Source organism: Sus scrofa, chromosome 6, assembly GCF_054392235.1.
Source record: "Sus scrofa isolate SSC_HxYL_T2T_F1_AM1 chromosome 6, Sscrofa_HxYL_maternal_Yorkshire_Landrace_v2.0, whole genome shotgun sequence".
NCBI classification, from domain to species: Eukaryota; Metazoa; Chordata; class Mammalia; order Artiodactyla; family Suidae; genus Sus; species Sus scrofa.
In genome coordinates this window covers 68844374-68866439 of record NC_139388.1, presented here as the reverse complement: position 1 = coordinate 68866439, position 22066 = coordinate 68844374, and the positions used below count along the sequence as shown (strand labels likewise).

The 22066-nt window shown below is 66.4% G+C and overlaps 1 protein-coding gene across 1 annotated transcript in view; it reads right to left on the bottom strand.

Annotated features, from left to right (window-relative positions):
- The window catches only part of PLCH2 (phospholipase C eta 2), a 65690-nt gene extending 44365 nt beyond the window's left edge, over nt 1-21325 (bottom strand). The window contains exons 1-2 of the mRNA XM_084962603.1: nt 21218-21325; nt 19708-19869 (exon numbers count right to left, since the gene is read on the bottom strand). Of these exons, the coding sequence (XP_084818729.1) occupies nt 19708-19786 (79 nt within the window). The 5' untranslated portion in view covers nt 19787-19869; nt 21218-21325. The remainder of the gene's footprint in view (nt 1-19707; nt 19870-21217) is intronic.
- Nucleotides 21326-22066: the final 741 nt, after the last annotated feature.

The following is a 22066-nucleotide window of genomic DNA, read 5'->3' as shown; positions in this document are numbered from 1 at the left end:
GCTCTGATGTGCTCTCTGGTCCCGGAGGCTTGCCGACTCCTCCTGAGACTACAGAGCCAAGCAGTGTGGGCTGGGGGGCCTCTGTCCCTCCCTGTCCATCTGTCCGTCTCTCTGCTTTCCTGGAAAAAGTCCCCCAGGACCGTGCACGGCCTAGAGCCTGGCCTTGCCTGGCACCCCCGCCGTCCAGCTCAAGCCGCAGCCTCTGCTGAGCAGCCCCGTGAGCTGGGCCGGGGAGGGCACCCCAGGCAGGACCCTCAGAACTCACAGGCAGGCGGACGGGGGCAGCCCCCCCTGCCACGCACAGCCCCCAAGGCCACCCCGAGGCACATCCAGGACCCCCCAGCTCAGCCCACCGATCCCCGTGCGCTGACGCTGTTTCCTTCAGACACAGAACGTGCCTCCCAATAATGCCAAGGCCCAAAATAGCCCCACAATGCGCCACGTGCAGAGCTCCCACCGGAGACGATGCAACTGCCGGGAGCACAGCTGCAGAGTCACTTTAAAAATACTCTAAACACGCACACGCAAACACACACACAGCGCGCTTCCAGGAGGCCTGCCCCGCCCACGGCAGGTAGTGGGTGAAGGTGGGGGCACAGGAGGGAGAGGGGCCGGTCCTCCCCCTGGGGGCCCAACAGGAGACTCCAGGCAGGGCGTGGAGGGGTGGGCGGGGCACCCCGAAAAATGCACCCACCCCTGCCTGCAGCAAAGTCCTCCAGGGCCCTTGACGGCCAGCCCTCCCTACCCTTTGCCCCCAAGACCTCTTGGATCAAGCGGGCCTGGGTAGGAGGTGCCTGGGGGCGCTCACCTCCACAGGAGGCTCCACCTGCCCCCCACCCAACTCGGCCCCCTCCTGGGCCCTCAGCCCCTCCTGCTTTCCTTGCTCCCCTCACCAACCCAAGGAGCAGCCCATGACCCAGGCCTGCGGGACGCATCCGCAGGCCAGTCGAGCCGCCATCCTCTGGCGCTGCCGGTCCCAGGCCAGGCGCATGTTGTCCAGGCCAGAGCACGTAGGAAGCATCTACAGGACCCTTGGCAGCTCCAGACCCAGAGCTCTGGTGCCCGGCCGCAGGTACCCACTGGGTCTGCTCCCATTCCAGGGGGTCCTGGGGGGCCACTCCCTGCACCCTACAGCACCACGGGGTGCAGGGAGAAATCCGCTCCGTGGTCCAGTGGCTTTTCTGAGGCCGGCTTCCTGCCCATGGACAGCCCAGCAGGGTCCAGACGCGGCTGAAGCTGATCTGGACCCCATGGACGGCTGGCGAAGCCCAAAGGGGCCCAAACCCTCTCCTTTCCCAACCTCAGGGGCTTCAGTCGAGAGGGGAGCTCAAGGGCTCTGCCGGGTCCCAGACCCTGGGATTCCCCAGGAAGGCTGGGGTGGAGGGCCAGGACCACACAGGGCATTGCTGGCCCAGCCCCTGCAGGAGAAGCCAGGACGTGAGCCTCCACAGAACGACCTCATTGCAGCCCACCCGGGGGTCGCCATGCCGGGCCTTGCCTGCTGGGCTGGACGGGCAAGGCGATGAGCACAGGCTGCAGTGACATGCCTTTAGATGCTCGGCCCAGTCCCTTGGCCCAGTCCCTCGGCCCAGCTCCACCCAGGCGGGCGCAGGCTGGCCTTGCTCTTGGGGAGCAGCCCCCCGCGCCCCCCTCACCCTCAAGCCCATCCTGGCAAACGAAGGCCCGCTGGAGCCCTGGCCCTTACCGCCCACTGGCTGGCGCACGGCCACCTGCTGCTCTGGAACTGCACTGTGCCAATCCCACTGCAGCCTGAGAAGTGGGCCACGGCCTGGCCTGGAAAGCCGTTGCTCAGAAACTGGCTCCCAGTCACGGGATCTGCTTCTGCGGCAGGCAGCCTGCAGGGAGCTGCTCGCGGCAGAGGGCCCCTTCCTCAGGGCGCACCCGTGCGCCCGGACCTGGGGAGGGGCTCCGCAGTGTCCCTTCCCCTCGCCCCCGGGGAGCAGCCCCAGAACCCCCGCCCGCTCCCTCCCACAGCAAGGCTCCAGAGGGGCTGGGTGAGGAGACCAGGCCCGGGGCTCCCCTCGCTCCCCTCTCCCCACGTGAGAAATGCAGGAAGGGCTTTCCAGCGCCCCCTGCCCCCGCGTTGGCCACAATCCTGGGGACCCTAGGGCCACGGCAGCCCACCTCAGCTGGGGGGGGGAGGGGACAAGCTCAGGCGGGGCCCGCTGTGGGGTCTGCCAGAGAGGGGTGATGGCCTCCCGGGGGAGGCATGAAGACCCCGGAAGGGCAGCCCCGGACACCTGGGCTCGGCTCTCCTCTTTGGGGGGGACAGAGGCCGCGGCATGGACGGGAGGGTATGGGGCCCTGTCCCTGCCAGGAGGCCAGCGGGCCCCTCCCATGAAGGGCAGAGGGACCAGCCTACTGTGCGCACAGACGATTCTGTCTAATGAGACAGCTGAGGGCCTAGCAGCCCCGGGACTCAGGCAGTCACTCGCCAAGCCTCGGCATCCTCATCTGCTGAAAGGGGCAGAAACAGGACCAGCGCACACGGGGGAAGGGCCCCCAAGACCTAACCGATGGGCGAGGCTCTGGAAAGGGAAGCCTGTTCCTGCCTCTGGTCGGGGGGGCCCTGGCCCAGGCCCCCAGCATCCCCTCACCCTGGGAATTATTTGGGTGCCTCCCCAGGGAATCCACTTTTCTGGGAGGCTGGGGCAGTAAGCGCCCTGTGAGGAGGCCCCCTGGCCCTCCAGAGAGAAGCATCCCACCTCCCCAGCCTCCCGCTGCTCTAGATGGCAGGGCCGGTTCCCAAAGACCAGTGACATGGGGTAGGGGGAGGCAGGAGGGGAGGGGAGGGGAGAGGGGATGGGGAGAGGGGAAAGGGGAGGGGAGGGGATGGGGAGAGGGGATGGGGAGAGGGGAGAGGCAGGAGGGGAGGGGGAGGGACGGGAGGGGAGGGGATGGGGGAGCACTGGGACTCTGGGTCCCCTCCAGACTGGGAGCTGACTTAAGCACCTTGGCCGGGCCGCGCTCCTGCCCAGGAGATGGGCTGAATGGTCAGCAGAATGGTCAGGCATTTCCCTGGGAACCTTGGGTTTGCTTCCTGAAGGTTCTAGTCCTTGGTCTAGCACCCAGGCCCTGGCGTCCCCCTGTCTCCCCTCTCCTTTTGTAAACTGCGTGGTCATGGTGCAGGTGGGTGAGGCAGAGTGACACGGCCTGCCCACCTGGTCCCCAGGGGTGCCTCCTCCTGGAGACAGAAGGAGGGCTGCCCTCATTCACCTGCGCCGCCAGAGGGGCCGTCAGCCCTGCTGGGCCTCCCGCCCAGGCCCTTGTGGAACGCGACCCCCACTTTATAGGTTTGGCATTTCTGAAGGATGACAAAGATCCCGGGGCTTCGAACGTGTCTTCTGTGTGAACAGACACTTGTGCACAGCGAGTCGATGCCAGCACCTCCCACAGCTCAGGCCTGAAGCACCACCTCCCGGCAGCCCGGGTGCTGGAAGGGAGCAGGGCTGGGGGCCCAGAGCCCATGGGACACAGGAGGCTGAGGCCCACCGCCCCCTGGGCCCACCGACCTGCGACCTGCAGTGCTGGCTCGGCCCCAAGGGCACGGCACAGAAGCAGGGAATCTGCTCCCCTGGGCAGCGTAGCCTCTCAGGGGGAGTGGCCGCCCGCAGCACAGACCTGCAGGACAGCCCATCACCCTTCTCAGTGAGGAAGTGAGGGGATCGCGGCACTGTGGGTGAGCTGCCTGTGGAGCTGATGCCCGGAGCTGGAGGAGACGCTACCTGGTGGGGGAGGGGGCTTCCCAGGGAGGCAGGGGCCACAGAAGGCACCCTCGAGTGGCCAGGAGCTGACAGGGCTTCCCAGCGGCCAGCTCTGCTCTGGGATCCATCTTCATTAGCCACGTTCTTGGTGACAGTTTCTGGCCTGTCCCTAAAGGTGGCAACCCTTGGTGACCCTCCCCCAAATAACTGTGGAGTTGGGGAGGCACCACTGAGCACACGCAGCTCTGGGCTCTGGACCCTACGGTTAGGAGCCAGGCCCCACCCCCCCATTCAGAGATGGGGGCACCTGGGGGCTCCAGGAGCACCTGGGCCACTTGGTGATGTGGAGGCCACCAGGCTCCATCAGCTGCCCCTGTCTGGGCTCCAATCTAAATGGAGCCCCGGGTCCTGCTTTCAGGGTCCTGCAACCAGAGCCCATCTCCTCTGGGGGCAAGTGAGGAAGCCCCAGCCCCAGCACAGCCATCACCCCCATCACAGTGCAGCCATCACCCGCCTCCCCCCACACAGCTATCGCCCCCCACCCCAGTGCAGCCATCACCGCCCCCCCCACAGCCCCTGGCACAGCCATCACACACCCCCCACCGGCGCAGCCATCACTCCCGGCTACAGGTCCCTGCTCATCCACCACCACTGTGCCCCCTTTAAGCAGATGAGGGCCTGAGGGGGGGACCAGTACCTGGCCCAGGAGCCCACAGCCCAGGAAGCAGCTCCGCAGCGGCTCCTGGGCCAGGCCTGGCGTCCCCAGGGTGAAGCTGAGCAAACAGCAGGTCCGGGAGCGCTGGGTGGGTGGGAGGCAGCAGTTAGGACCAAGCTGGTGAATCTGCTCCTTTTACTCGCTCTGGCTGCAGGAGGCCCCCAAGGAGGCCCCAGGGGAGGCCCGAATCTTCAGTGCTCAGGAAGGCTTTGGGGGCTCTTAGGAAAGGGGGGGCATGTGGACATGGGTTCAAAGCCTGTGCTGAAAAGCCACTGAGAAAGGACGGAAGGCACCTCGAGGCCCCGGAGCCCCTCCTGGGAGGCTGCGGGGTAGGGGGCCAGGGCCTCCATTATCATCCTGGTGCCAGGGGCTCAGCCACAGGAAGGGGACGGCCACCTGCGACCCAGCTTCAGAGTGCCAGCCACGGCTGGGCGGGTGCTGTGGCTCTCTTGGGAGGCCCCGGGGGAGGCTGAGCTCAGGGCGCAGAGCAGTGGCCTCACTCACCCACGGCGCAAGGCTTGCAGGCCACCGGCAGCCTCTGCTCGGCGCCGGGCACTCCGAGGCGGAGGAGGCAGAGGGAACCACGGAGTTCCGGGGAGCATCCGGGAGCAGGCAGGAGGGCAACTTGGGGAGGAGGGCGAGGAAAGGGTGGCAGAGGTCCCCGCGGGTGGCAGGGCCAGAGCTCCACACATGGACTCTCATTTGCCCTGCCCCGTGCTACTACTCGCCCATTTCACAGGTGAGGACGTTGAGGCGGAGGCCTGTCCAAGGCCACACAGGGGCTGGTGGCAGAACGGGGTGCCAACCCACGTCTGCCCACTCTGGGGCGGTGCCCCCCACCCCGGCCCACCCTGGAAGGGCCAGCCGGGGCAGAAGGTGCTCCCAGGAAGTGCAGAGCCCCTGCGGACCTGGCTCCACTCTCCGCTTACCCCACCGGGGACCCCACCCGGGATCCTGATGAAACACATGTTTCTATGGAAACAGCCCCAACCATTCTTGAATCTGCTCCTTAGGTTCCAGGGCCCTGGGGCTGTGCTGGGTCAGGAAGGCCTGCCCAGAGCCGCTGACTCTCACACTAGGGCTGCCCAATCCACTCCAGGTCCAGGGCCAGGCTGCAGCCCCCTCCTCTGCCAGCCAAGGGTGGGCCTTGAGGAGAGGGGCTCTGGGGACAGTCTGCCGGGGGCGGGGGGGGCGGGTTTGGGAGCAGCTGTGCACTGAGGGAGGGTCAGGCCCCCCGCCCGTCCAGGAGTGACCTGGCCTGGCCTCCACATCCCCCAGGAGGCCAGGACCTCCAGCGCCCCCTCCCCTCCCCAGCGCAGGGCGAGGAGAGACTGGGGGAGGTGGGAGCCTGGGAGGCAGAGGCCCGGGGCTCCACAGCAGGCAGCACAGCCACCCCACCCCAGGTCAGAGACTTCCACGCCAGCCCCAGCCTCAGCAGGGAGGCCCCGGGGGGGGGGCTGAGGTTCAGGCCCCTGCCTCTGGAGGGCAGGGTTCGGCAGTGAGTGCGGCGGACAGAGACCACAGCCACTGCAGGGGCCCCAGTGATGTGACCACAGCCTAGAACCTGTTTAGGAAAGGTCTTTGCAGACGTGGTCAGGTTCAGGATCTTGAGACGCAATCATCCCGATTACTCAAGGGAACTTTCAATCCAACGACAAGTGTCCTTAGAAGAAGGGGCAGGGCATGCGGGGACCCGGCCCCGGGAGATGGAGGCAGAGGCTGGAGGGATGCAGCTGCTGGCCCGGGAAGGCGGGGGGCCAGCAGACGGGCGGGCAGGAAGGACCCCCCCCCTGCAGGTTTCAGAGGGAGCTTCCAGCCTCTAGACGCCAGAGAAGAAACCTCTGTCTGTTAAGCACCCCAGCTTGTGGCCATGTGTCCAGGAAGCCCCAGGCCACCCTGGCGGCCCCCGTTCAGGAAACAGGATGCACTCCTGAGGAGTGGGGAGCCTCTGCCCGGGGCTGGCTGCCCAGGAGGGCACTGGGACAAGGACCACAGCAGCCTCGGGCCCAGGAGCCTCCCCGCTCCCAGCATTCTTTACTTGAACGACTTTGGTCAGAACCCACGGCTCCCTGCAGTGGGCAGCTAGGTGACGGCCTGAGGTCCCACAGCCAGCGAGGGGACCAGAGAGGTCTGAGACGGCCCACCCCCCGACGGCCCACCCCCCGCCCCCACCCCCATCTGCCTGCCTTCCTGTCTCCTGGGGTCGGGGCCTCAGTCAAAGCGGAGCCCCCAGGCACAGCCCTCCCCAGCGCCTCTGCACCCGGCCCTTGTCCCTCCCTGCTCCGCACACCACCACCCCCGCTGGGTCCCCCTAGCCACTGGGAAGGACCCCCTCTGAGCACAGGGGGAAATAGGGGGACCCTGATGTACCAGCCACTCACCCTCTTCCCTGGGGGGCCTGGGGGGGAGGATGTGCACAGGTGCAGGGTTCACACGCATGTCCGCGGGCCCCGTGGGGGAAGGAGACGATGAAGGGTCACTGACCCTCAGGCGCAGGTGATGGGAGCATCTAGGGGCCCTTCCCACGCAAATGCTGGGCTCTGAGTGGACAGCCCCAGCCCAGGCCTCCTCAGGACCAGCTCGTTTGACCTCAAGCCCGAGCCTCCTGGAGCCCCCAGTCCATCTGCGTCTGACACAGAGCAGGAGCTGCCAGAACAGGTGTGAAGAGTCTGCCCTGATCTGTGGGGTGGGGACCCTGTGAGCAGCACCCAGAGGCTGCTGGGAGCCCGAAAGGAGGGAGGAACGCAGGATGAGCTCTGGGGCAGAAGGGAACCCGGGGCATCCCCCAGACACCGTGCCCCCAAGGGACGGGGACACACACACACACACACACACACACACACACACACACACACACTGTCTCTCTCGGCTGCGGGGGCTGGAGGTTATGGGAGACCCAAGCCAGATGTTCCCCAGGGAGCAAGCGCCCGCTGGCCCCGAGCCCCTCTGCACAGCCTGGGCTGGGCTGGGTGGCCAGGCAGCCTCCTTTGTCCCTTTGTGCTGGGCGGCAGAAGTGACAAAAGCTCCGCTCCCGGCTGGCTGGCGGCTGCTGGAGACATCTCCCAGGAGCCCTTCCTCCCCGTGCCGTGGATGCGGGCCTGTTACACAACAGACCTAAGAATAATCCGGAGGGCGGGCAGTGCAGGGGAGCCAGGCCGTCCTGCCTCCCGCGACCCCTCAAGCTGTGGCGGGGGTGGGGCCCACGATGTAGGTCCTGCCTCTGCCAGGGGCCTGGGTCTGTCTGGAGGCCCCAGGGACGCCCCGGAGCATACCCACCCCCGCACCTGGGGAACCCAGCCGCAAAGGCCTGGCTCCCACCCCCACCCCTGGCTGCTGGGGCCTGTCCTGGCCACTGGGAGTGGCAGGCAGGACCCCGGAAGGCCCAGGGCTGTCTGTGCCCCATGCCCCGGGAGGGTCCAAAACCCTGCAACTTTCAGTGGGTGCGTTTTCCAAGCGCCTCCCGGGAGGCCCCCAGCCCACAGGGCCATGGGTGCGGGACGGGGACGGCTGGCCCAGCAGTGACAGGAGCGCCGCCACCCACCCCTTGCCTTGCCCCCCCCAGCAGGTGGCAGGCAGCCCGTGGGTCTCCAGACCTGACCCCCCCTTCCAGGAAGCGGGAGGCATGGTGGCAGGACAGTTACCAACTAATGAAGTAGTCCTATCAGGCGCAGAGTAACCGACTGTATACAAATTGGCCCACAGCTCTTCATCTATTGCAGACATTAAAAATTAAAATCCAATTACAACCCGTATTGTCAAACCTGGCTGCTGCCTCTTACGGCAACCCGTGTGCCAGGCGGGGCTTATGTAACCTGAGCTCTCAGCTGCACAGAGTGAGGGCTGGGGAACCTCCCACCCACAAGCCCCTCTTGCACCAGTGGGACCCCACAGACCTGGTCCAAGCACCAGCTAAAGGGCCGCTGCCTCGTCACCTGCCTGGAGGGGCCACCGCCAGCCTGCCGGACACCCTCCTGGTGCCCCCAGCTGCTCCCCAATGGCGGCCTCATCAATTCTGCCAGTGGCTGGGCGAAGGCCCCACCTCTGGAGCCCCCAGCCCAGCCTCGTGCTCACCACGCACCCTGGATGGGCCACGGCTAAATGTGAAGGCCCCCGGACCCCCCCTTCTGGGAAGCCCCAGGGGCAGCAGCACTGCCAGCCTGACGGAGGGTCAGCCCTCCCGCACCCCCGGCTCAGGGCACAGGCCAGGGCAGGGCCACCAAGGAGCTGGGCCTGGGAAAGGGGTCCATGGGGACCCTTCAGATGTGCCTGACGGCACAGGCTCTACCTGCCTCCCCATCCTCTCTGGAGCCCCAGACCCTCCTCCAAGGTCTGCACGGAGGATGTGGCTGTGGCCCAAGTACCAAGGGAACGTGAAGGGACGCGGGGTGGTTGGGCGTCTTCAAAGCCAGCATCTTCCATTATCCCAGCGTCCCGGGGAGATGTGCAGCCTGCTCCTGTCGCCGCCACAGGAGAGGAACGAGGACCTCCAGCCTGCCTGAGCCCCCTCTGTGGCTGCAGCTCTCTGACTGGCAGATCACAGACGGGCCCCCAGGACAGACGCACTGGGCACCACGGAGTGTCACCTCTCAGAGGTCAGGCATAAAGGGACAAGAGAGGACACAGACCAGGTACATTTTCATGGGTGAGGGTGGAGAAGGCCATGGGGAAAGGCCAGCCTCGGCAAGGAGTCAGGGGACGCTCTGTCCAGCTCGAGGGGCACACTGGGCAGGGTAGGGGGAGGAGAGGAGAGCGGAGACCTCCTGTTCCCTTGGCATCTTCCCTCTGCCAGCTCCAGAAGTGTCCACGTCCCTTAAGACACCTGTCCCGCAGCTTTGCTGGCTCAGGCCAGGAGGACTGCTCCCCCAACCCTGGCAGCAGCACCTGCAGACAGCCTGGGGCAGAGGCGCCCCAGATCCTGGCTGGGTCCTGCCTGCCCCTGGAGTGCCCACGGCTGCCCTGCCTGCTGGCGCTGGGCGTGGTGGGCCCAGGGCCAGCAGCAGCACCTGCAGCCCTGGCAAATGGGCCAGGCCCCTCTGCGGGCTTCTATCCTCCACCTCACCACAGACCGGAGGGCAGTGTCCCTGCTTGTACCGCCCACATCGAGAGAGGGGACCGGCGGGCTGCCCAGGACTGGGCTCGCGGGGCTCCCTCTCAGACAGCCATCCTCAACCAGGGGAGGAAAGTTCGCAGGGGGCGGCCCTCAGATCCCTCAGGCCGCACCTGTGGCCTCCAAGAGAGCCCGGGACCCCTCACCTGCCCGGCGCCATCCTACACCCACACCCGCCCGACCCCTCCGAGATCGGGGCCCTCCCCTACGGGGCGTGGACCTCGGAAGCAGCTTGGCCACCAGGCGGCACGAGGGGAGCAGCGCGCGCCCCTTCCCCGCGCAGCTGGGACCGGCCGCCCGAGGCAGCGGCGCCCCCGCGCGTCCACCGAGCCCGGGCGGGCGCAGCAACAGGAGCGGCGCGGCACCTACTGTGCTTCCGCGGGGCGGCTCCCGCGTCCATTGTCTCCGCGGCGGCGGCGGCGGCGGCGGCGGCGGCGGGGGGCGGCTGGGGCGGGGGCGCCGTCAGCGGCCGGCCTCGAGCAGGGGCTGGGGCTGGGGCTGGGGCTGGCCCAGCATCGCCCCGCCGGCTCGGAAGCCCGCGGCGGGCTGTGCGCGCGGCGGGCTCGGCGCGCTGACACTGCGCCCCGTGGAGGCGCCGCGCGCGGAGAGCGCTGTCACTCGTGCCGCCCGCACCACACCCCCTGCCCGCCCCGCGCGGGGAGGGGGCCGGGGGCGCGAGCGCGCGGCGGGCGCAGAGCCCAAGCGCGGGATGCGGGGTGCACAGTGGGGCCAGCCTGCCCGCCCCGCGCCCTAGCGGCCAAAGTACTTTCCCTGCAAAGATGCGCCCGCAGCCTCCACCCCCCCCAGCCCCCGTCGGGGTGGCCCCAGCCGCGGTCCGGGAAGGGGGCGGAGCCGGGAACGGCTTCCCCATCCCCAGGCAGCGGGAGGCTTCTCTGCTGGACACTAGGCACCCCTCGGCTCATGGCAAGGGGCAGCGGGCCCTGAGTTGGTGGCGAGAGGAGGGCGCTTGGCGCTGCTGTCTTGGAAACCGTGACCACCCCGCTCCCAGGTCTGAAGAGAGCATGCAGACCAGGAGCAATAATGGGAGCTGGCCACTGTCCCCTCCCCCCTACAACTGGCCCCACGCCCCCGGGGCAGCGGGGCCCCTGCACACTCCCCCTCTCACTGCTCCAGGCCCTGGAGGCCCTAAAGCAGCAACAGGCAGGCTCTGGGCCCTGGGAACCCTCCCAGCCAGCAGGCTTCTCAGGAGCCCCCCCTCTCCGCCTCTCCCCCCTCCTTCCACTGCAGTGGAGGAGGGGAGAGACAGGTGCCGCCAGGCACCATGTCCACAGAGGCGGAGGTCCCACCAGCTGGCCCTGATCTAGTGACAACAGGGGACAAGATGCAGGCTCATGTCTCAGCTCCCCACAGATCCATGAGTGGCCTCAGCTAAACCCCTCCCCTCTTTGGGCCTCAGCTTCCCCACAGGTGTAAGACCTACTGGTTACTAGGGTTCTTTCCAGCTTCCTACAGCCCAGAGAGGTCCCCGACTTTCCCCAAGCCACACAGCAGATTCCTTGGCTGTGCCACAGACCCCAGGGTGGGTCTTGAGGTCCCTCTCAGTGCCAGAGCTGCCCCACGAGAGACCCGCTCTGGCATCTGCCCAGGCCAGCTGACCTCCAGAGGTTTCCTGCCTTCCAGGTGCCCCCGACAAGGGCTGAGCTCCAGCCGCCACCTGCCCTGCACCCCTGCACTGGCCACTGTGCCCAGGCGAGCATTTGGGGTCCCTGGTCTGGCTGAGGCTGGGCCGGCTCGGGTGGCCTTGGCTCAGGGTGGCGTCAGGCGTTCCCACTGGGCTGCGAGCAGAGTCCACAGACATTTCAGTGAGGGGCTGTCAGAGCGATGCATCCAGAGGGGCAGAGGCAGCAATTAGCTCCCCGCCACGGCGCTCCCTGCGCGGGGTCAGCTGCCTCCTGGCTCCCTGGGCCCTGGCTTCCTCTCCTGGAAGATGATCTCCAGCAACTTCTCTGCCCCCCACCCCCACCCCGTCAGGGTCAGGGCCTGACGCCCAGGCCAAGGCAGGACCGCCCACTCCTCTCCCTCCTCTGCAGCCCCAGCCCCAGATGACTAAGGTGGACCGGTGTCAGAAGGTGGAGGGTGGAGTTACCCAGAAACGTGGAGGGAGCAAAAGGGGTGAGAGCGAAAGAGCCCAGCAGGTCCTGGGGAGCTGGTGGGAGCCAAGCCCGGCCAGGACGGGACTCCCACCCGGAGGCCCCATGACATTCACACGGGTGGGTGCTCACCACAGGGGCCTGGCAGGCAGGGCTGGGGGCTTCCTTCTGCACGTTGTCCATCCCCAGCCTCCCAAGGCTGCCCTGAGGGACAGCCCTGAGCCCCTCCCGTCACTGGTGTGCTGATGGGCCCTGCGCTGGGGGCAGGCGGATGGGAAAACGGTGCGGTCCTAGTGTGCGCGGGCCTGCCTTGGCCTGGGCATCAGGCCCTGACCTAGGGGGTGGGCAGAGAAGGTGCTACCCACAGGTGGGAAAACTTCCTGGGCACCCCGAGGGGGCAGCGCCTTCTACCTGCCCACCTGCCCACCTGCACATCTGCCCCAGGCAGCATGGGGCTCAGCTGGGGGGGAGGAGTGGCTCTGTGCATGGGGACAAAGAGACCAGTCCCACTCCGACAGCCCATGGGGATGTGCCCAGGGGACAAGGCTAAGAGCCCAGGACTTGGGGACAGAGAGACACCAGGACACCCACACCCAGAGGCAGAGACCGAGAAACCAGGGGCAACAATGAGACAGGACCTGCTCCTGCACGAAGCCAAAACTGAAATGCAGACTAGAAACTTCGAAAGAAATCTCCGTCCTGAGCCAGAGACTCCGAGAGTCCCTGGAAGGAGACCACGGACACTGGGGCCGGCGGGGCTCTGGCCCCGGCCCTGGATAGACAAGGAGCTGCATGCCGCGTGCAAGGAGCCTGCCGCCCACCGGGTTCTCTGGGGCAGCTGCGGCAGCCAGGGCACACAGCCTGCCCCCAGCCCAGCGTTGCTCCCACTGAGAGCCGCCCTACCCCCCTTCCTCCCCACATCCACGCAGGCTGCTCTCCAGGCCTCCCTCAGGCTGCCTCTGGCCTCTGGGCCTCCCTCCCCTTCGGCTCCAAACCCTCAGGGCGTCTGCTCTCCTGGTAGGTGACACAGGAGCTCTCAGCCTGGTACCCACTCCCTGCCCCTCCCACTTGGCTCCCAAGGCCCCTCCTCCAGGAAGCCTTCCCTGGCTCTCTCATCTGTCGTGCTCACCCACTAGTGACACAGAATTTCCCTTGAGATGTCACCAGGACCTGTGCCGTCCAGTGAGATGATGAGGGTCCTGCAGGCAGGGCACCCCGTGCCCACCACTTCCCCCAAAATACCAGCCGACCTGGCTGCAGGTGGCCTCAGGAGTGTCTGCAGACCAAACTGAGCTCCGCCCCCTGTGCCCCGACACCATCCCCATGGGCAGCGTTGCCCGGGCCCAGGAGTAACGGGGGCCCTGATGAGAGCCTGGCTCAAAGCTTTCTGCAGCCTGAGGTCATCAGCCAGATCACACGGGCCCAGAGACACACACACAGAGGCGGCAGGAGGCACAGTGAGCGCCGTAGCCAGAGCAAGCGCACGCTCGCCAGATCAATGAGCTTAATTGGGCGGATGTGCAATCTCACCCGCTAAATTTAGAAAGTGTGTTTCAGTTTTCACCAGCATCTGCTCTCAAGACGTCTTGTTCTCAATCAGAACTCAGGACAACGCGCAGAATGATCCCAGCTCTCCCGTCTCCTGCTGCCTACACACGGCGCCCGGAGCCCGCAGCCGCCCTGGCCAGGCCTGGCCACTGCCCATCCAGGTGGCAGCCAAGCATCTCCAGGGGCACAGGAGGACGGCTGAACGACCTGGCCCCCAGCCCACGGCAGGGTTCACCCACCTGCCCCAAGGCCCCAGGGCACTTTGCTGCAACAAGGGGGTGCCAACCAGGGAGGGAGGCCTCTGGGGGCACCTCTGATGGGCCAGGGGTCTTTACAGGCACTGCCAGCTCTTGGGCACCATTGATACCACATTTCCTTTCAGGGGGAAACCGAGGTACAGCGAGAGGAAGGCACTTGCCCCAGGCCCCCCAAACCAGGTACCCTGTCCCCAAAGACACCTTTGACTGGCAGAGGTGGGTGTTTCCAGCTGGATCTGGCAGCACAGGGAGGGGGCCCCTGAACTGGGTCAGGACTGAGGGGACCTGGCCAAGGCCACATCTAATAGGACTATCCACAGGGCCAGAGCCTCAGCTCTTCCCGGCCAGCCTGGACCCCTGGGGAGGACAGCGCAGCCACACCTGGATGGGGGAGGGAGCTAGAAACGCTAGATGCCAGGAACACGGGAGCCCCCCACAGGATCTCTCTAGCCCTGGGACCCGCAGGGGAGGTGCCTGTGGAACGGCCAGGGAGGGAGGCTGCTGGGCAGGTGCGGGGCAGGGGCTGCTCCAGTTCTCCCAGTGCCAGAGCCCAGGGAGCTGCTGCTCAGAGCTAGGGTAGCTGTGGAGGCCAGGAGGAGGTGGGATGCTGCTGGGCCCAAAGGCTCAGCAGGGGTAGGAGGGATGGGCCTTTGACCTGCACAAACCAGGGGTGGCTGGAGGTGCCCTTCCTGGGCCCTGGGTAGGGGTGAGACAGGGTGGGGAAGCCCAGTCCCCTCCCGTCCTCCCTGCGGGCACCACACCACCACCCCCAGTGCCCACCACCGCCCGCTCACCTGGCTGGGGGTCAGTAGCCTGGGAAGCCAGGAAGGACCTAGGTGACAGGGAGGGAGGGGGGGGAGGGGAGTGTGTCTTGGAGGGGATGGCGGGGGGAGAGGGGGTGGCCAGAGCCCGGGAGGTGCTTCCCAGCCAAGCAGGGACCCTCCCTAGGGCCTTCCCCAGGGGGTCTCTGGACCAGGAGACACTGGACCCTGCCCCCCTTTTCTCACCCCACCCTGAGCCCCCAGCCTACTGCACCCATCACTGTTATAAACCAGCTATGGTCCCGTATGCTGGGCTGATCATTCGCCTGTTCATTTACCTGCTTGTTCCTTCATTCCTGTAACCACTGACACTTTCTCTGAGTCCCCAGGGTGCCCAGGTGGTAGCTAGGAAACCAGGGAGCCCTTAGTCCCCAAGACCCCTGTCCTAGAGGAGCCCTCTGCCCACTGGCCAGCACAAGACAACCACCTCACCATGGCATTTACAAAAACTGTCACAGCGGACACTAGGCGGTCCCTAGAGGGGGCAGAGCAGGAGGGGTCCTCAGGTGGGGGAGCTGAGCAGAGGGAGAGGGGCTGGGGGGCGTTGAGGAGGGAAAGGGATGCAGGGGCCAGATCACAGAGGGTCTTAGAGACAAAAGCGAGGGGGTGATCCTGGGTTCGGTCCCAAGGGTCACTGAGAGGGACAGCTGGGGGGAGGGGGAGGGGGACCGTGGAAGCAGGCAGTCTGGCCGCTGGCCCTTGCTCAGCAGGGCCAGGACACCCAGGTGGTTCAGACAGGCAGGGTGGGAGAGGTGGAGAAAAGTCTGGGGCCTCAAGACCCTGAGGCGCAGAATTCCGGCTCCAAGACCGCGGCCGGGGAGGGGCTTGCTACTCCATCACGCCGGAGAGCCGGGGGTCTGAAGTCAAATTTTCATGCTGATGGGTTTGAGATCCAGGCAGAACCGTCCAGCTGGCCTCGGGAGGCCCGGGGTGCACCTGGCGCCAGGGGGAGAGGCCAACGGGATCCCAGCGGGAACACAACCAGAAAGGTTCTGTCCATCTGCCTGGCCAGGAAACCCAGCACCTGGGTGCTTCTGTGTTTGCCTGAGTGAGGCATCTGGGAGGAAACGCTTTCACCGCCCACGCCAAGGCGGGCGTGTCTGACCCTCTGGGCCTCCTGTTGGAACTGTGCGTCAACTAAGAGTTAATAGACCGCAAGCGAGCACCAGAGGGAAGCGAGTGAGCTCATGGCACTTGGACGGAGGCGCTAGTGCTCCATCTACCCAGAGGCAGGGTGTGACTTTGCTTTTCCCAACCAGGCCACACTCTGGACACCGAGGAAAAGGATCCTCCACGTGAGGGGAGCAGGTCCCTGCCCAGAGGCCCTCAGGTGCGCAGGGACTACAGGGGCCCAGAGCTACGGCTGCTTTTCCCTGGTGTAGGTCGCCTTGAGGGCGCGTCCACATGTCCTGCCTTCTCCAGAAAAGCTTCTGAGCCTACACCAGGCAGGGCCTGATTCTCAAAAGGCGGCCGCAGAGACCTGGCACGGAAGCCGGAGGCGGGAGCTTCAAAGAGCTCCCTGCGCACATGAAGTGCTAGGGCCGCCGCGCCGCCAAGGAGACAACGCGAGGCACAGATTAGAGGCTGCGCGAATCTCCCTGCAGCAGGAATATAGCAGCCAGTGCTCAGAAGTCCCCGAGCTGGTCATTGACGGCTGCGGCGCCACGTCCCCCAGAGTGAGGCCATTGTTAGCATCAGGCTCCGGAAGAAGCTGTGACGTTGGAAGGGACCCGCTCCAAGCCCCCAGGCTGCGCGCTACGGGCGGGAGGCGGAGAGCCAGGTGGTGACCTGGGAACAGTGAGAAACCCGCACACCCACCAGCTCAGGAAGGGGGGTTTTCTGTACTTTCAAAGCATCTCCTCGGAGTCCTGCTTTCAGTCAGGAAAAAGAAACACAAGCAAGACCAAGGCAGAGCCGGTGCCGAGTCCCGGGGGGGAGCAGTGGATCTGAACACACCGTGGACCCGAGGGTCCGGAGTCCCCTCGCCCCCCAGCCTCATGGCCTAGAGGCCGCAGCCACCTCAGCCCCTCGGGCTCTGGGTCAACAGAGACACAGACGCACACTCCAGCTGCCAGAGCACAAGGGCCAGCGCCTCCTGCTGGCACTGGAGGGGATACAGGCCACTGGCCGGGACATCTGAACCAGCCTGCGTCTTGGCTCCAAGCTCAGCCGTTTCTCAAACAGTGTCCTGGCTGCCCCCGGAGAGGCCCAGGAGGGCTGGCGGGCTTCAGAGGCCCGCTCCATGCAGCCTGCCGCGGCCTCCCCACCCCGGTCCCCCACCAGTCAGCTCCAACACTCTGGCCTGTGTCCTGCCCTCCCAGCAACTCCCTGGCCCCCTCAGTGGGCCTGTCTGGCATCAAGATGCTAGCAGCCTCACAGAGCCTGGTGGGGGCCCCATCGGGACCAGGCTGGGGCACAGGCACCCTCAAGACATGCAGCAGCACCCCCCACCCCCATGCCCGGGGATCTGGGCGGTGCTGCCCGCCCCAGCGGGGGGCCAGCCCCCGGCCTCGGCCCCTCCCGCATCCCCCCCATCTCTGAAACTAAAGGGCAGCTCATTTGCATACTCCCTGTCCCTCAGCCTGTGGAGTGGGATTAAGTGGCTCTGAAAGAAGCCGTTACCAGGGATACAGGAGAACCAGGCTAAGAAGATGACACTGTGGCTGGGGCTGTCCCACTGCCCCAGCCCTGGGCCCGGGTCCAACACGGTCCACCTGCCCAGGCCCAACCCGGGGAGCACCATCCCTGCCAGCCACCCTCACTGCCTGGCTTGGAGCAGGGCCTGCCCCCAACATGGATGCAGCGGATGCATCCTGGTGCAGGGGGCACCGAACAGGCACTGGGTCATGTCCCTGGGCCCCAAGTAGCCGGCTCCAGAGCAGCCCCCAGGCCCACACCTCCCGGGCACTTCTCGGACCCTTAGCCACCCCCCACTGTCCACGTGTAGACAGGCTGGCATCCCCCAGGACAGGCGCTGTGGCTCACAGGAGCCCAGAAGCTCCTCGGTCCAAAGCACGTGAGTAAAAAATGTTGCTGCCACATCCGTGAACAAAGGATGCTGCAGCCATCCAATGACCACAGCTGCCCCCACGGTGACCCCTGAAGGGACGAAGGGTCGGAAGCACAGGACGCTGGTCCAGACGGCTGAGCGGCCCATCAAAGGATGCTGTCGGGGAGCCCAGACCCAGAGAGGCGCTAAAGTCCTTAACTCGAGATGTCTGATTATCTTCAATTAACAGTCACCTTTTGAAGTTCCTGCCACTTGGTCTTTGTTGCAAAAACTCCTATATCCCCTGGCTGCCCCCTGACCTCTTGGGGCCGCCCCTCCACGCCACTGCGAGGCTGCCTCCCCGGCTCACATCTTTATGTTTTACCTGCCATGTAAAACACAATCCTCAACTCTTGTGCTTTTTTCACTTGACATCTCGAAGGCTCCCCAGACAGCCTGCAGGATGTGCTGGCCCACTTCCCAGGCTTTGAGCCTGTCCCCAGCCCAAGGTCTCCCTGCCCTTGTGACTGTGAATCCTCCCTGGCTCACTGGGCGGCTGCCTTAGGAGTCTTCCAGAAGCACCTCCAAGGCCAAACCAGGTGTCCGCACTGCTGTTCTTGTCCCCGCACCTGTGCAGGACCTGCACAGGACAGCGCCAGCAAGCCAGGCGCAGAGAGGGGCGCAGGGCGCGGGGAGTGTCAGCAGTCGGAGGGTGGAGCCCCTTTCCTCCACGTCATTGGCGAGCTGGATCCTGTCACCACCAACCTACATCCAGAACTGCAGGCTCCCTCCCCCGCACCCCTTCCTCTGGGCGTCCGTTCCCCACTGAGCTGAAAGCAGGGCCCAGAGCCCGGGCAGGGGCTGTGTGCCTCTGAGCAGACCCACGCCTCTGGGAGGAGGAGACCCGTCTGGGCACATCTGGGGAACGTGGGAGGAACAAGTCAGGGCCGGCCCTCACCTCTCAGGCCTGGGGGACATGGCGCACGCAAGCCCACAGGCAAGCATGCAGGCACACGTGCACATGCACAGACCCTCGTCGGCGTGCACTCAGTTCCTGCCGCATACACCGTGCACACGCACAAAGACCCTCCCGCCACCCCCTCCCTCTCCTGGGGCCACAGCCCCCAGGAAGAGCAGGTGCTCCTGGGCAGGAGCACGCGTGCGCACATGCACGCCCCACGGAGATGCAGATCTGACGTCACTCCCGCAAGCCCCACGCTGGCCAGGCACGGTGCAGAACCTCACCCCAGGAGTGTCCCAGGAGAGCTGAGTCGGGGTCCCAGGAACTCCTATGTCCACCAAGGAGGGGCCACCAGGAGCCCCTTACCTCCCGGTGTGGCAGCCAGAGGCCGACCTGCCGCTCAGCAGAGAGCCCAGAAAACCAACCGGAAATCCACATTCCCCGGGGTCTCTCTCTCTGGGGACAAGATCCCAGAGCCCTGTGACCAGCCCGGGCACCCGGCTCCACCACACAGCTAAGCCAAACACACTGGTGTGCCGGGCACCTGGAACCACCCCCCCCAGGTCCACTCACCCCCTCTCCCAGGGGGTCTGAGCGCCCTCATATCCTGCTGCAGCAGCTCCTGAGTCGGGGGTGGCAAGCCCAGGGCCAGAGGGTGCCAGCTCAAACCAGGCCCAGGCCGGCAGGGGTCGGACACACAGAGCGCTGCCTCAACTCAGCCCAGCACGCTGGGCTCTTGGGGCAGAAAGCAGCCCACTGCTCTGGCGGGAAGGGAATGGTCCCCACCTCCTGGACAGCACAGCCTGCTGTGTAAGCCTTCCTCCCCGGGCGGTGGGGCCCATGCTATCCAGCTGCCCTGGGAAGGGCAGGGCACCACGGGGCACCCCTTCCCCTCTGCAGGGGCACTCACACCTGGCCAGGCTCACCTGCACATCTGTAATTCTGAACGAATGTTGGAGCCAGGATGCAGCAAAGCGAGAAGAGCTGTGAGCCCTGGCAGGTGGGGTACAGCCCCAGGGAGGGTGCTCAGGACCTCCCACTCCCTGCCCCCGCCCAGCCGCACCCCGAGCTCTGAGCCCCTTTCAGTGTGGATACCAGAGTCCCGTGGTTGTTAAAGTTGAGAGGGGAGTGAAGGGAGGCCACCAGTGTCACTGCCAACAGGTCGTAGAGAAACGGCAGTTAGGGCCAGGCCTGGAGGTGCCATGTGCGGCCCTGGGACACCCAGCCCAGCAGCCGAGACACGGGCTGAGGCCAGCGAGCTGGCACCGAGCTCTTGGGGGTCTGATGGGGCAGGACAGGGCTGGCAGTGCCCGAACTGTCTTCCGAATGAGTTTGTGCCAGGAGAGGTCCACGCCAACCCCCGCTCTGGAGGAGCAGGCAGGGCCCCCTCTACCCCAGGAGGGACCAGGACACCACGCTCACCAGGGAACCGAACCCGGACCTGCGCTGCCGTCAGCCCGAGGCCTCACTCACCCACAGGCAGAATGTTGATGCTCAGGAAAGGCCGTCTGCTCTCCAGGTCGGGGCCTGGGTCCTCAGGCGAGGGCGCCATCGCGGAGGGACAGAGGGCTCTGGGCTGTGGGGGCGGCTGGCAGGAGGTGGGACGGGCCTGGATGACCAGCTAGGGCCAGCCACCTGTGGGAGGCAGGAAGTGGCCACTCTGAGGTCTCGTCCCAGGCCCAGCGTCCCCATTGTGCTGGAGCCTGGCCTGCCCCCCATCCGACCTAGAGAGGGCGGGGGCCGCGGGGCTGGTGGGTGAGGCCCATCCAGCTGTCCAGGCTCCGGCCAGGGCTGGGTGCAGGATGCTGCCTGGCAGCCTGGCCCCGCCCCCCTGGAAAGAGGCAGCCTCCGAGGCGGCGGCCCAGGCCAGGAGAGGGGCAGGAAGGACCGAAGTGTGGCCGGAAGGCCACAGGCAGCCTCTCACCGGGGACAGGAGCTGTGGGGGAGGGGCAGGTGACACCAGAGAGCCCGTGACCGTATTAACGGCTTCGTCGCTAAAGTGTTGTCTGTTTCTGGGTGCTGGCACTTGTTCCATAGCCTGATGAAGTTCAAAGGCCAACCAAACCCGCCAGCCCCTTCTGTTATGACAGTGCTGGAGGCTCTGGCCAGCCTGGGCCACGCTGCAGCTCCAGGGGCCACGGGAGGAGCCCAGGGCATGGGGCGAGGGGGAGGGGCCTCGCCTTTGTCCAGCCCTCCCATTGCACTGTCACTGTGATGTCTCAGGCCCTTCCAGCCACCACTTGGTCCAGCAGTGGGGCAAGGCCGCGCTGGCATCCCGGGTACCATGTGCCCCTTGGCTGTCTGGGCTCTAGGCCCTGAACTCTCACCACCCCTAAGGGGCCCCAGGCCCCGCCCAGCCTCCCATGGCCTCCCCGCTCCCATGGGCTCAGTCCCACCCCGGCCTCTGCTCGGCCCCTCTCCTGCCTGGGCCCCCTTTCCACCTCCTCCTGTCCATCCAGCTCCTCCGCCCCAGGCCGGCTCCTTCAGACACAGTCTCCGGCCCACTCCCTCCTCTGAGCCTCCTCCCTGGGGGCCACAGAGGCCACAGAAGCCAGGCGACAGGCCTTGGCCGCTGGGCTCTGGAGCCCTTCTGACGTGTCCAGGACAGCTTCAGGCCTGACCCTCAATGGACACCAGGATACCAGGCCATCCAGAACCCAAGTCAGGCTCTGCCCAGCAGGAGAAACCGCTGGGGGCAGGCAGACAGCGCCCCTCCCCCGGGCCCTCAGAGCAGCCCCACCTTGTGGCCCTTCTCCAGCTCAGGCTCCAAGAAGAGGCCCCGGTGGCCTCAGCCCCCAAGTCCCCCCTCAGCCCACCCCCTCTGGGATCAGCAGCAGACCTGGAAGAGGCCAGCCAGGCATTCTCCCAAAGGCCCAGGGCCCCCAGAGGCCTCACCCCCCCAAGCCCATCTGGGCCTGCCCAGCGTTTCACAAGCCCACCTCCCGTCCTGGCGCCCTCCCAGCTGCCCAGCCCCCAGGCTCACCTGCAAGGTGGTCCCCAAGACGGTGGGACCCCACCACAGGCCCTGGGCCACACAGCCCGAGAGGCCAGCGCCAGCTCCGGCTGCCGTGCGGGCTGCTGCCGGGTTTCTGAGCAGGCACCACGGCTTCCTGCTCCAGCGGGAGTCCAGGAGCCATGCCCGGACACGCCTGCCAGAGCGCGGGCCGGGCGTGGGGTTCCGGCTAGGCTGGCACAGTCGAACCTAATTAGGCAACAGCGCCCACTGCAAGCCGAGGCGAGGCCGTGGAGGACCATGAGGTCAGCCATTGGCGAGCTGAGCCCCCTGGCAGCGCAGGTGCCCGTGAGCCCCTCGCCACCCATCCCCGTGCCCAAGCCATGCCAGGGCCTCTGACAGAGGCCTCACTTCCAGCCAGGCTGGCACCTATAACTTCTGAGGCCAGTAAGAGGGGGCGTCTGGAGCAGGGTTGGCGTCCCCATGGGGAGGGGGCTGAGAGTCAGAGCAGCCGGAGCTGATGACGCTGTGAGCTGCTCCCCAGCTCAGCTGCTCGTCCTCTTGCTGCCCGGCCCCCAGGCTAAGGAGGGGCCCCTCCCAACTCAGGCCTCCGGCCTCTGCTCGAGAGCCACCATCACGCCCTGGGAACTGGCCGCTGCCCAAGGCGAGCAGTCACGATGGCGTCATTCAGAGCCAGGCTGGGCCACACGGGTGGGGGGACAGGGCAGAGAGGTCCATAGACACCGGCCCCCAGAAGCCAGCCCCCTTAATCAGGACACTTGGCACAGACCCAGAAGGGCCAGAAGGTGGCCCAGGCTGAGCCCAGGTGCCCAGGGTGCAATGTCCACACTCAGACCAGCAGACCCGCCTCCACGAAGT